Here is a 12,444-nt window from a genome sequence, read left to right as displayed (position 1 = left end):
AAGCTCCGGGCTTCGGAGCCTGAGCAGCAGCTGGCATCACTGCAGTGTATTCATGAGGCTGAGAGCTACTTGGATAGCACATTTCAGGACGTGGTCACCCTACAGCTTAAGAGAGTGCAGGCAAAGAGGTTCTGGGAGACTGCCAGACAGACAAGGAGGACCAGGCAGGCAGTGCAGGAGACCTCTCTAACCAGTATTTAGTTCTGAATACTGGTGAGGGAGAGGGTTCCTCTGGGGAGTGCAGCCAGAGCCAAGTCCACAGCACCATGGATGGCTCAGCTGTACGGGGAGGGGGGAGGAGACAGGTCAGGAGAGCAATAATGACAAGGGATTCTATAGTTAGGGGAGCAGACAACTGCCAACTCGCCAAGGCTTCTTTGACAGCACTTCCCAAACCCTCTACCACCTAGATGGACAAGGACAGCAGGCACATGGCAACAACACCACCTGCATGTTCCCCTCCAAGTCACACACCATTCCGACTTGGAAATATATTGCTGTTCCTTCATCGTCGCTGGGTCAAAATCCTCGAACTCCCTACCTAACAGCACTGTGGGAGAACCTTCACCACACGGACTGCAGCGGCTCACCACCATCTTCTCAAGGGCAATTAGGGATGGGCAATAAATGCTGGTCTTGCCAGTGACGTCCACATCCCATGAACAAATTTTTAAAAAGAGAGGCGTTTCTGCAGCCGCAGAAGTGATTCCCAGGATGGTATGTTGCCTCCCTGATGCCAGGGTCAAGGATGTCACTGAGCGGCTGCAGAACATTCTTGGGGGGGGGAGGGTGAACAGCCAGAGGTCGTGGTCTATATCGGTACCAACGACATAGGTAGAAAGAGGGATAAGGTCCTGCAGGCAGATTTTAAGGACTTAGGAAAGATATTAAGAAGCAGGACCTCAAAGGTAGGAATCTCCCGATTATTCCCGGTGCCATGTGCTAGTGAGTATAGAAATAGGAGTATAGAGCAGATGAATGTGTGGCTGGAGAGATGGTGCAAGAGGGAGAGCTTTAGATTCCTGGGGCATTGGGACCAGTTCTGGGGAAGGTGGGACCTATATAGGCCGGACAGGTTGTACCTCAACAGAGCTGGGACCAGTGTCCTCATGGGGAGGTTCGCTAGTGCTGTTGTGGGGGGAGCAGGGGTTTAAACTAATTTGGCAGGGAGGATGGGCACCAGGATGTAGCATTGGAAAGGAGAAACAAGGGGCACGAAGGATTGGGGGAGAAAAATGGCACTAGAGCAAGTAATATTACAGTATTAGGTGGGATCAGACTAAGAGAGAGTACAAGAAAGTCTAAGACTGGTTTGCAGTGCATGTGTGTAAATGCATGAAGCGTGGTAAACAAGGTTGGTGAGCTGCAGGCGCAAATAGCCACATGGTAATACGATGTTGTGGCGATAATGGAGACCTGGTTCAAAAAAAGTCAGGATTGGGTACTAAATATTCCTGGATACAAGGTGTTCAGCACAGATAAGGAAGGAAAGAAAGGAGAGGGGGTGGCAGTATTGATTAAGGAGAATATTGCAGTACAGGAGAGAGAGAATGTCCTGGAGGGGTCAAGGACAGAATCTATTCAGTTAGAGATAAGAAATAAAAGAGGTGCCAATACACTACTGAGTGCCATTACACTACTGCACATGTGTCTGGAGGCAAGGAATACTATCTCCAAAAGTTGTCTCTATCCCTGCTTTCAGTGGTGAATATCTCTGAAAGCTGGACGTCACGGCACCCATTTTATTTTGGCCTCAGGCAGGGTTGAGCTGTCAGCCAGTCTCTACAGATCTGCAATGCGATATTCGCACTAATTTGCCCACGCTCCATTATTAAATATAAAGAGCAGCGTGAATCATATTTGCTAAAAGTCATTTACAAACAAGCAAAAAAGAATCTTCACCTTATAACCTTTTTGTGTGCATAATCCCTAATTTTCCTTTAATGTGCAGTTAATGAAATAGACAATTGAAATACATCTACAAAACCAGTTCTTTAAATTGACACCTGAACATAAACTGGGGTCTTGCAAGAGTACCCAGAGCTTTGTGAACAAATCATTTTGGACTAAGACATAACTCTTATCAGACTGATTTTTTGTTCCGTTTTGTCACTGGGGTTTCAGAAAATGGCATGTGAAACTTTTATATCATCTCCATTTGTACTGTTAAAAGTACTTACTACAATTATAAATCTTAAACTTGGATTTTCTGCCGTCTCTGAGTCAAAGGTTGTGGGTTCAAGTGCACTCCAGGACTCAAGCACGTACTCAAGGTCGACACTCCAATGCATTACTCCTGCAGATTTGGAAATAACGTTCTTTGGATGCAATGCTAAAACAAGTGATGGTCTGGGGTTCAGGTGAACATGAAAGGTCCTGTGGCACTACAGTCCCCATCGCTTATGGTGGGCACATTCACGCAAACGCGATATGCCCGCTATATGCAAAGGCCGGTGTAATGGGGTAGCATTATGACAGTGCTTTCCTTTAATCTGAGTTTGGTTTGCAGAGTTTCTTCATGTTTTCCGTAATATCTGTTGGCAGCAGCAAAGGTACATCTTCTTTTAAATTCATCACTGAAATTCTTCTGAAATTGTTCAGCTTACATTTGAGTTTGTCCACTTGTTCCATTTCTCTGCCGTTGATCGATATAAGCAAAATGCCTGTTTTAAACGTGGACGTTTTAAGTGGTGGGGACTGTATTCAAAGAAGAGCAGGGAGTTCTCCCAATGTCCTGGCCAACAGTTCACCCTGAGCCAATGCCACCAAATTAACTGGTCATCCATCTTATGGCTGATCAACACATTTTTATTTAGTTTGCCTGTCTAACAACAGTGACTGGACTTCAAAGTAATTCATTGTATGTCAAGCATCTCAAGACGTTTCAGAGGTGTGATAAGCTGTATAACTGCAATTCTTTCACATTGAATTTTATAAAGGGAAGGTGAAATACCGATGGTTACAACTCTACCACTGAATGTGGGAGCGATTTCAGTTGATGAATTAAAAGTGTCATGAGGTACACTGGTAAAGCATTAAAGTGTGTTGGCTGAAATCTGATTTTTTTTCCTATGCTGTATTGGCATAAGAAATATTCCAGATTAAAAATCTGTCATTGTATGAAAGGTGGATCTATATTATAAAATGTCAGTCAACACGTAGCAGCTCAGAGGTGATGATAACGAGCAGCGTGTGGTTAAACGGTCTATTTCATCAGTGATATGTATGTTTCCTGTGGTGGAATTGCATCCCTCTTTGACTCCTTTTCTTTTTCAGCATCTTTTCTTGCTTGGCCAGTATCCAGTGCCCAGGTTCCAATTATTACTAGATAGATTTCTAGACACAAAGGCAACAAGGGGTATGGGGAAAGAGTGGGGATATGGTATTGAGATAGAGGATCAGCCGTGGTCATATTGAATGGCGGAGTAGGTTCGAAGGGCCGAATGGCCTACTCCTGCTCCTATTTTCTATGTTTCTATGTCTATTCACTTCTCCAAGGCTAGCTGTCTCTAAATAGCCACTGTGCACCCTCCATTTTGCTCGCTCACCTCCGAGCTCACTGGCCTAATACCCACCCTCTCAAACTAATCACTACTCCCATACTCGTTACCCTCCTTACAAATACTAAGATCTCCCTCCCTATTTACCATCTGCTAAATATTCCTGTGTGTTAGCCACTAACCTGAATTCGCACCACCTCATGTCCCCACCCCAAGTACTCCCTATCTGAATTTCCCCAAACACTGCCTCAATACTCCATCCCTCCTCGACTCCAGTTCTGTATCACAAGTATTCCAAAGCCTCCTGTAACTACTCTTCCGCACTACTCACTACACCCTTCCCACAGTTGTGCACTTCTTGGCCCCATCAGTTGCTCCCACACCCCCTCCTGAATTTTTTCATGCTGGTTTCTGAACCAGAGCTGGAAATTTACAACCACCTACTAATCTGAACACTTCCGCTTATGTTATTTCTCTCTTTTTAATCATTTTAACACTCTGAAGTGTGACATCTTGAGAGGAATCCAAGAATGTCAATAGAAAGAAATGTCATTCAATTATCTTCACTGTAAAGAGGTTACTTGCACCAATTCCATAGTGTACCAAGTGAGGTAAGTGTAAAACATTTTTTAATATTAGCACTTACTGTGGTAGCGAGTTTTTTCCCTTCTGCATCCTTGCAATTTAATTTTGCCACCCTCTTGAGCTCTTTCAGAGCTACATCAGCATTCCAGGAGCTTCAGATGTCTTCCCCAGACCTGACCAGAGGATAGGATGGGACCTTAAACCAGGGAAACCTGGCAACTGATTTCTGCCAGATTCCCTGATGTCCACTGCGAAACTGGAAAGACAAAAATTGGCCCCCATGTATTTTTAATGGAAACTGCGTCACTACACAGAGCATATTGTTAGCACAGGTTCTATCTTGAAGGTACCAGATTGTGTAGGAGCTCCTTCCAATACTGCACCCAAATGGTCATTAATCATATATGAGCCAAGGCAATGAATATTGATAGGTTAGTTGATGACGTTAGACATCATGGGTGAGCTTGATCCTATGTTCATCTGATGTCCCCCCAACACACAGAGAGCCACATACTGGAGACACAAACATACACAGAGTCACACTTTCTAGCAGGGGACATTGGATAGCAAGCATGAGTAGGGACTGTGACTGATTTTTGCCCTCCATAGGCCAGAAAGCCTGCGCTAGTTTCCTCAATCTGTTTGTATCCGCAACAGCATCCAAACAAACTTTAATTTACCTTTATTTACATGGCTGCGGGGGTAGGAAGTGTTTAGTCATAATGCCCCAGCCATCATGAGTGTGGACCAGGCTTGATGGGTCAGCTGGTCTTTTCCTGCCTATCATTTTTGTATGTTCCTATGTTTTTTTTTCAGCACAGACCAGATCGAACGTGAAACCTTCTGCTCTGTATCGCTTCATGCTACACTGGAGAGTCTGTATGGTCCAGGGCCACGCAATGGGTTGAAATTTACCCATTCTAACTTTCAAAGATTTACAGTGGTTTCCAATAGGACTGGATGGGTGCACTATGATGGACCACTTGACCTCTTATCTCTGGCAGCTGGGTTCAAATGCATCCCAGTCAGAATATCTAAAGGCCTTCTTATAAGATTTGAGTACCTGAGGTGACTCTTGCTCTGGGCCTAAGAGGCAACTACAAAATAAATGAATGAAGTAGTTCACTTACTGAGGGAGTAAAATCCCTGACAGTGCCAGCCCACATAGAAACCTCCAGAAGCAGAACAAGGGGAATGAGGAGGAGAAAGCCCTGCATGTTCCAGAGACTGCCAAATGGAAGTGGGACCAGAGCAGAAGTGCCTGCTGCCCGTACCTAACAATAATAAACACAGGGTAAACATTAAGAAAAGAAACCGTTGCTATTACAGGTTTAACAGTGTTACATTACAAGTGGTAAATGCTTCACCCAGCCTTGCTGAAAAGTTGCAGGCCAAAACACACTCTTTGTGAATATAATAATGAAAGCAGGACATTCTTACTTGTCAGAAAGCCTGCCCAGTACTATGGCTCCTGTCAGAAAGCCAGCTATGTTGATAGACTGTGCCATCTGTTTCAGAGACTCCTAGGTCCCACTGTCAAAACAAGAATGGAACTGATGCAATTAGTGAAGACAAAACAATGTTAATAGTCACTGAGATTTTCTAAGAGACTGTTAACAAAAATGAGAGTGCATGGAATTGGAGACAACCTATTGGCTTGGATAGGAAATTGGTTAGGAGATAGAGAGTTGGGATAATGGGTATGTACTCAAATTGGAAGGATGTGACTAGTGGTGTCCCCCAGGGATCTGTACTGAGGTCTTAAGTTTTCACTATATTTATATATGACATGAATGAAGGAATAGAGGGTCGTATATCTAAGTTTGCTGATGACACTAAGTTAGGTGGCACAGTAAATAGTGTAGATGGGAGCAGAAAGTTGCAAAGGGACATTGATAGATTAGGTGAGTGGGAAAAACTGGCAGATGGAGTTTAATGTGGGGAAGTGTGAGGTCATCCACTTTGGACCTGAGAAAGATAGATCAGAGTATTTTCTAAATGATGAGAAGCTAGGAACTGTGGATGAGCAGAGAGATTTAGGGGTCCAAGTACAGAAATCACTATAAGCTAGTGGACAGGTACAAAAAATAATTAAAAAGGCTAATGGATGTCGGCCTTTAACTCGAGGTATGCAATACAAAGAGGGGAAGTTATGTTATAGCTGTACGGAGCTCTAGTTAGACCCCATCTGGGCTACTGCATTTATTTCTGGGCACCGCACCTCAGGAAGGATATATTGGCCTTGGAGGCGATGCAGTGCAGATTCATCAGAATGATACCGGAGCTGAAAAGGGTTCAATTATGAGGACAGGTTGCATAGACTAGGCTTGTATTCCCTTGACTATAGAAGATTGAGGCTCTAATTGAGGTGTTTAAAATGATAAAAGGAGTTGATAGGGTCAATAGAGAGAAACTATTTCCTCTGGTGGGTGAGTCCAGAACAAGGGAGCATAACCTTAAAATTTGAGCTAGGCTGTTCAGGGGTGATGTCAGGAAGTATTTCTTCACAGAAAGGGTAGTGGAATTTTGGAACCCTGTCCCCCAAAAGCTGTTGAGGCTGGGGGTCAATTAAAAATTTCAAAACTGAGATTGATAAATTTTTGTTAGGCAAGGGTATTAAGGATTACGGAACCATGGCGGATAAATGGAGTTAAAATACAGATCAGCCATGATCTATTGAATGGTGGAACAAGCTCAAGGGGCTGAATAGCCTCCTTCTGTTCCTATGTTCCTTAGCCATAATAGATGGTGGGGCCAAAAGGGACTGAAATTCACTTGAACTGTATTAGATTGGACTTAAGGATTGTGGAACTCCTTACCTGTCTTTCTTCCTACAATCTATAAACCCCAAGCTTGGCGTCACTGACCACCGCTCCTTGATTTACATCATCTCTGCTCCTCTTTCTAACATTTGTGATACTCTGCACTACATGACCTTTCCCTGTTTCTCAATTTAAAAAAATGGGGGTTGGAGAAAAAACCCTGACTCACTCTGAGATCTGCCAAGGTTGAGTGCAGCACTAGTGCATACTGAAGGCCATTTTCATAATGGCAAATGTGCTTTCCAGCCATACCTGTTTTATGTACTCTTTCCATTCAAATGATCATCAACATCACAGCAGGCAATTGAGTCTTCATTTTAAAGTCTGTAGCTGTCCTCAGTGAGGGAATACTTAAAGGTCTTTTATTATGAATTAGTCTACAAGTAGAGGTTTCTTCTACATCATGATTTTTATTTTGTTTTATACTCTGCACAAGTGCAAACATCTAACTTCTATAATTACAATATCTTAAAAGTCTGGCACATTCTTCCTTTTGTCACAGTTGCTTCCTGGGTCACCATTTTGTCATGGTGGTGTCACACCTTTCTTACACTTTCTCACAGCTCTGACATGCCTGACTAGCACCTGATTATAACCATAAGTTCAATTATCCATACTTACTGTAATACTTACCTTTCTGTCTTTGCACCATAGGTGTTGTTGTTACTCTTCCAAATCTCCTGCGGAGATTCTTGTAGGTAGGCTTTAGTTTTCAGTCCCTTCCACTATGCCGGCCCTGGAGAAGTGTCAAATTTTGATTTTTCAACAACAACAACTTGCTTTTATGTAGCTATAGAAGAACGTCCCAGGGAACTTTACAGAGGCTTAAGAAAAGAATTGGGTGCCAAGCTAAAGGAGGAGATAGTAGGATGAGTGACCAAAAGCTTGATCAAAGAGGTGGGCCATAAGAAGGGTTTTAAAGGAGCAAAGGGAGGCGGAGGGGTTAGGAAAGAAATTCCAGAGCGTAGGGCCAGGGTGGTTGAAGGCACGGCTGCCAATGGTGGGGTGAATGAAGGGATGGAAGAATGCAGAAGAAGCCAGAGTCAGAGGAGCAGAGATTTACAGTGGGGGATAGGGTTGTAGAGATGGAGAAGATTACAGATCAGGCCCATGGAGAAATTCATTTAAACACAGGGGTGTGAATTTTAAATTTGAGACGTTAGAGAACCGCATATCAATGTAATCAGCAGTGGTAGTGGTGATGGCAAAGAGAACGGTGGCGGATAGGATATGGGCAGCAGAGATTTGGATGAACTGAAGTTTATGGAGGATGGATGGGAGAGTGGTCAGGAGAGCATTGTTTGAAGGTGATAAAGGCATGGTGAGCATTTCAGCGGCAGATGGGCTGAGTTAAGAGCAGAGGTGGGTGATGAAACAAAGGTAGGCAGTCTTAGTGATGGAGAGGAAATGAGGCCGGAAGCTGTGCTTCAGGTTGAACAGGATATTGAGGTTGCAAACAGTCAAGTTCAGCCTGAAACAATGGCTGGGGCGAACGATGGAGTTGGTGGCAAGTGTACAAAGTTTGTGGGAAGGGCCGAAGATGATGGCTTTGGTCTTCGCAATAACTGAAGGAAATTGGGGCTCATCCAAGTCGTCTGACTGTGGAGGGGTTGAGAGGGGTGGTGCAGAGTTAAAGCTGAGAAGCATCAGTGTGCATATGGAAGCTAATCCCATGTCTGCAGATGATGTCACCAAGAGGCAGCATGATGAAGAGGAAGTGGAGGGGGCAAATAATGGATCCTTGGGGGACTCCTGAAGTCATGGTGTGGGTGTGGGAAACAAAGCCATTGATAGAGATCCCGTGGCTATGATCGAACCAAGCGAAGGTAGTTCCACCAAGCTTGACAATATAGGAAAGGCATTGGAGGAGATGGTGTAGCTGTAGACAGGTCAAGGTGAATAAGGAGGGATACTGCACCATGCTCACAGTCAGAGAGAATGTCATTCATGGTTATTTCATTATTATATTATATCAGGTCTTTTTGGTGCTGGGGGAGAGACAGAAATCTGATTGGACAGATTTAAACAGGGAGTTGCAAGAGAAGTGGGCATGGATCTGGGAGGCAACGACATGTCCAGGGAATTTGGAGAAGAAAGGGAGTTTGGAGATGTGGTGGTAGTTTGCAAGGATGATGGGGTCGAGAGTTCGTTTTTTTTGGGAAGGCTGATGATGGCGGTTTTGAAAGGGAGAGGGACAGTACCTTTGGAGAGAGAAACTTTTATAATGTTAGCTGTCATGGGGGCCAGGAAGAGTAGTTGGGTGTTCAGCAATTTAGTGGGAATAGGATTGAGGGAGCAGGAGGTGGACTCATGGACAAGATGAACAAAGCATTGAAGGAGATGGGATTAAATCTAGAGAGAGATGACTAGGGCAAGGGTTCCTGGGGCAAGGTTTAGCCTGGTGGGAAAGGGGGGAAACATCAGAGGCAGCCAAACAAATGGTCTCTATCTTGGTGACAAAGAAGTCATGAGCTCCTCGCACTTGTTATTAGGGATGAGGTTGGAGGGAGCAGAGGAGAATGGTTTAAGGAGACAGTTGGTAGTGGAGAAAAGAAGTCAGGGGTCATTTTTGCTTTTCACAATGATTCTGGAATAGTGATCGGTTTTGGCAAAGGAGCAAGAGGCCCGTGCTATCCTGCTCCCCCGTGGTGAATTTTAACCTAACCCACCCATCAGGAAACTGTCGAGATCGGATACAAAGCTGGTTTTACACCTTGCCTGATTTTACTCTCCATTGAAGTCTAAACCTGACTTAAACCAGCTCTGTCTAGTTCTGCAGTATCTCGCATGACCTGCTTTTGGCGTGAAACTGCTAACTGCTGTGTCATGCTCCAGTTCTTAGCTTATCTAGTCTCAGAACTTTTCCATCAGGTGTCCAGCATGAGAACATTGCATGTACTCTTTATTGCAACCACAGATTGATTTTAACCCATTCACTGTCAACAGGTTGGCTAGAAAACTGGGAGATCTTAATCATAGAAAGGTTACAGCATGGAAGGAGCCCATTCGGCCCATCGAGTCTGCGCCGGCTCTACGCAAGAGCAATCCAGCTCGTCCCACTCCCCTACCCTATCCCCGTAGCCCTTCAAATTTTTTCCTTTGAAGTACTTATCCAGTTCCCTTTTGAAGGCCATGATTGAATCTGCCTCCACCACCCCCACGGTCAGTGCATTCCAGATCCTAACCACTCGCTGTGTAAAACAGTTTTTCCTCATGTCACCTTTGGTTCTTCTGCCAATCACCTTAAATCTATGTCCTCTGGTTCTTGATCCTTCCGCCAATGGGAACAGTTTCTCTCTATCTACTATGACTAGGCCCTTAACGATTTTGAATACCTCTATCAAATCGCCTCACACCGTCTCTGTTCCAAGGAGAACAACTCCATCTTCTCCAGTCTATCCACGTAACTAAAGTCCCTCATCCCTGGAATCATTCTAGTAAATCTTTTCTGCACCCTCTCGAAGGCCTTCACATCTTTCCTGAAGAGTGGTGCCCAGAACTGGACACAATATTCCAGTTGTGGCCGAACCAGTGTTTTATAAAGGTTCATCATGACTTCCTTACTTTTGTACTCTGTGCCTCTATTTATAAAGCCCAGGATCCTGTATGCTTTTTTAACTGCTTTCTCAACCTGCCCTGCCACCTCTTCAACGATTTGTGCACATATAAACCCAGATCTCTCTGTTCCTGTACCCCTTTTAGAGTTGTGCCCTCTGGTTTATATTGCCTCTCCTCGTTCTTCCTACCGCAGTGTATCACTTCGCATTTTTACATAGAAACATAGAAAATAGGAGCAAAAGTAGGCCATTCGGCCCTTCGGGCCTGCTGTGCCATTCAAAATGATCATGGCTGATTGTCTAACTCAGTACCCTGTTCCCGCTTTTTCCCCATATCCCTTGATCCCTTTAGCATTAAGAAATATATCTATCTCCTTCTTGAATACATCTAATGACTTGGCCTCCACTGCCTTCTGTGGTAGAGAATTCCTCAGGTTCACCACCCTCTGAGTGAAGAAATTTCTCCTCATCTTGGTTCTAAATGGCATATCCCGTATCCTGAGACTGTGACCCCTGGTTCTGGACTCCCCAGCCATCGGGAACATCCTCCCTGCATCTAGTCTGTCTAGTCCTGTTAGAATTTTATGTTTTTTGATTTGATATGATTTTTCTGTGTTAAATTTCATCTGCCAGGTGTCTGCCCATGCCACCAGCCTGTTTATATCCTCTTGAAGTCTATCACTATCCTCCTCACTGTTTACTACCCTTCCAAGTTTTGTGTCATCTGCAAATTTTGAAATTATGCCCTGTACACCCAAGTCCAAGTCATTATACATCAAGAAAAGCACTTCTCTAAACAGTGCCATGGAACTTCTGTAGTTCTCCCAATCTTCTGCCATAACTTCAGTGGAAACCCAGGAGAAACTATATAAACAGTACTGGAGCATGACACAGCCGTCCCAGAGTGGGTCTTGAACACATGACTTCCTGACTCAGGGGCAAGAGTGCAACCTCTGAGCCAAGGCTGACACTTAGATAATGCCAATTAGAATTTTAAAAGACCATAGATTATAGAAGGAAGGGAAAACTGAGAAAGGTGAGAAGGTCTACACTTCTAAGGTTTTGAATGAGTTAGAGTAGCAGATGATGTGATGCATCTAGATTTTAACAAAGTGAGGTTGCAGGGAAGAGGATGAGCATATAAAATGGTATATTTGGAGCTTTGCAAGAATAAGAGAGGAAAGTTTAGGGCCACAGTGAGCAGAGAAATATTGTTAAAATAGAGAGACTGTAAAGTTTGCAAGAGAGAGAGGTTGGATGTGAGAGAAGGATTGCCTATTCAAGAGGTTTTTTCTTGTATCTTGTGACAGACAAGAGAAATTACACACATAAACTATGGTGATGTCACTTTAATGTGCAGTCAATTAAACTGATAACCGTTAAAAGAAAGTACATTACTATTTATTAAAATTGGCATCTAGAACACATACTGGGATCTTGCAAGAGATTCTGGTGCTCGAAATACTGGTGGTTACAGGCTCATAGTGGTGGTACTGGGAGCAATTTGAAGTGATGAATTAAAAGTGTCATGAAAGAAGTGTATCATATAACATTATATTATCCATCATCAGAAATATTCCAGATTAAGAATGTATTATTGAATGGCCCATTGTGATGAGGTGAACATATGTTGAAGAACATCAGTCATCACATAGCCACTCAGAGGGCTGATGGTGTGTTGAGAATGAGCTGCATGTGGTTAAACGGTCTGTTTCATCAGTGATATTTGTGTTTTCTGCAGTGGAATCTCATCGGCCTTTGGCTCCTTTTCTTTCTCAGCACCTTTTTTTACTCTGGAAATAAATAAATAACAAAACAAACAATGTTTAGAAAGCATTTAACTTTTCTTTCATTGCCCAATTTTCTTCCCTCGCTGAAGTGACCGTTCTCCATTTGTGAACCTAGATAAAGTGTCAAGGTCAACGTCACATCTAAGCAAAGTCCTTTTCTCACCAGACATCTACGCATCCACACACTTTC

General features: G+C 43.7%; 1 protein-coding gene and 1 long non-coding RNA gene across 2 annotated transcripts in view; both read right to left on the bottom strand.

Annotated features, from left to right (window-relative positions):
• Positions 1-1,911: 1,911 nt before the first annotated feature.
• LOC137306470 (uncharacterized) lies at positions 1,912-5,610 on the bottom strand. Its single transcript, XR_010958887.1, has 4 exons — positions 5,526-5,610; positions 5,216-5,359; positions 4,147-4,341; positions 1,912-3,336 (listed from the first exon to the last, which is right to left on the bottom strand). It is a non-coding gene; the product is annotated as an uncharacterized lncRNA (long non-coding RNA).
• A 6,188-nt stretch (positions 5,611-11,798) lies between these two features.
• Positions 11,799-12,444, bottom strand: part of LOC137306359 (uncharacterized) — a 70,113-nt gene continuing 69,467 nt past the window's right edge. Inside the window, exon 20 of the mRNA XM_067975512.1 lies at positions 11,799-12,257. Coding sequence (XP_067831613.1) covers positions 12,164-12,257 — 94 coding nt within the window. The 3' untranslated portion in view covers positions 11,799-12,163. The remainder of the gene's footprint in view (positions 12,258-12,444) is intronic.

The sequence above is a fragment of the Heptranchias perlo genome, chromosome 43 (genome assembly GCF_035084215.1).
Source record: "Heptranchias perlo isolate sHepPer1 chromosome 43, sHepPer1.hap1, whole genome shotgun sequence".
In the NCBI taxonomy this organism is placed as follows: Eukaryota; Metazoa; Chordata; class Chondrichthyes; order Hexanchiformes; family Hexanchidae; genus Heptranchias; species Heptranchias perlo.
Note: the sequence above shows the minus strand (reverse complement) of the source record. Positions and strands in the feature narration are given on the sequence as shown.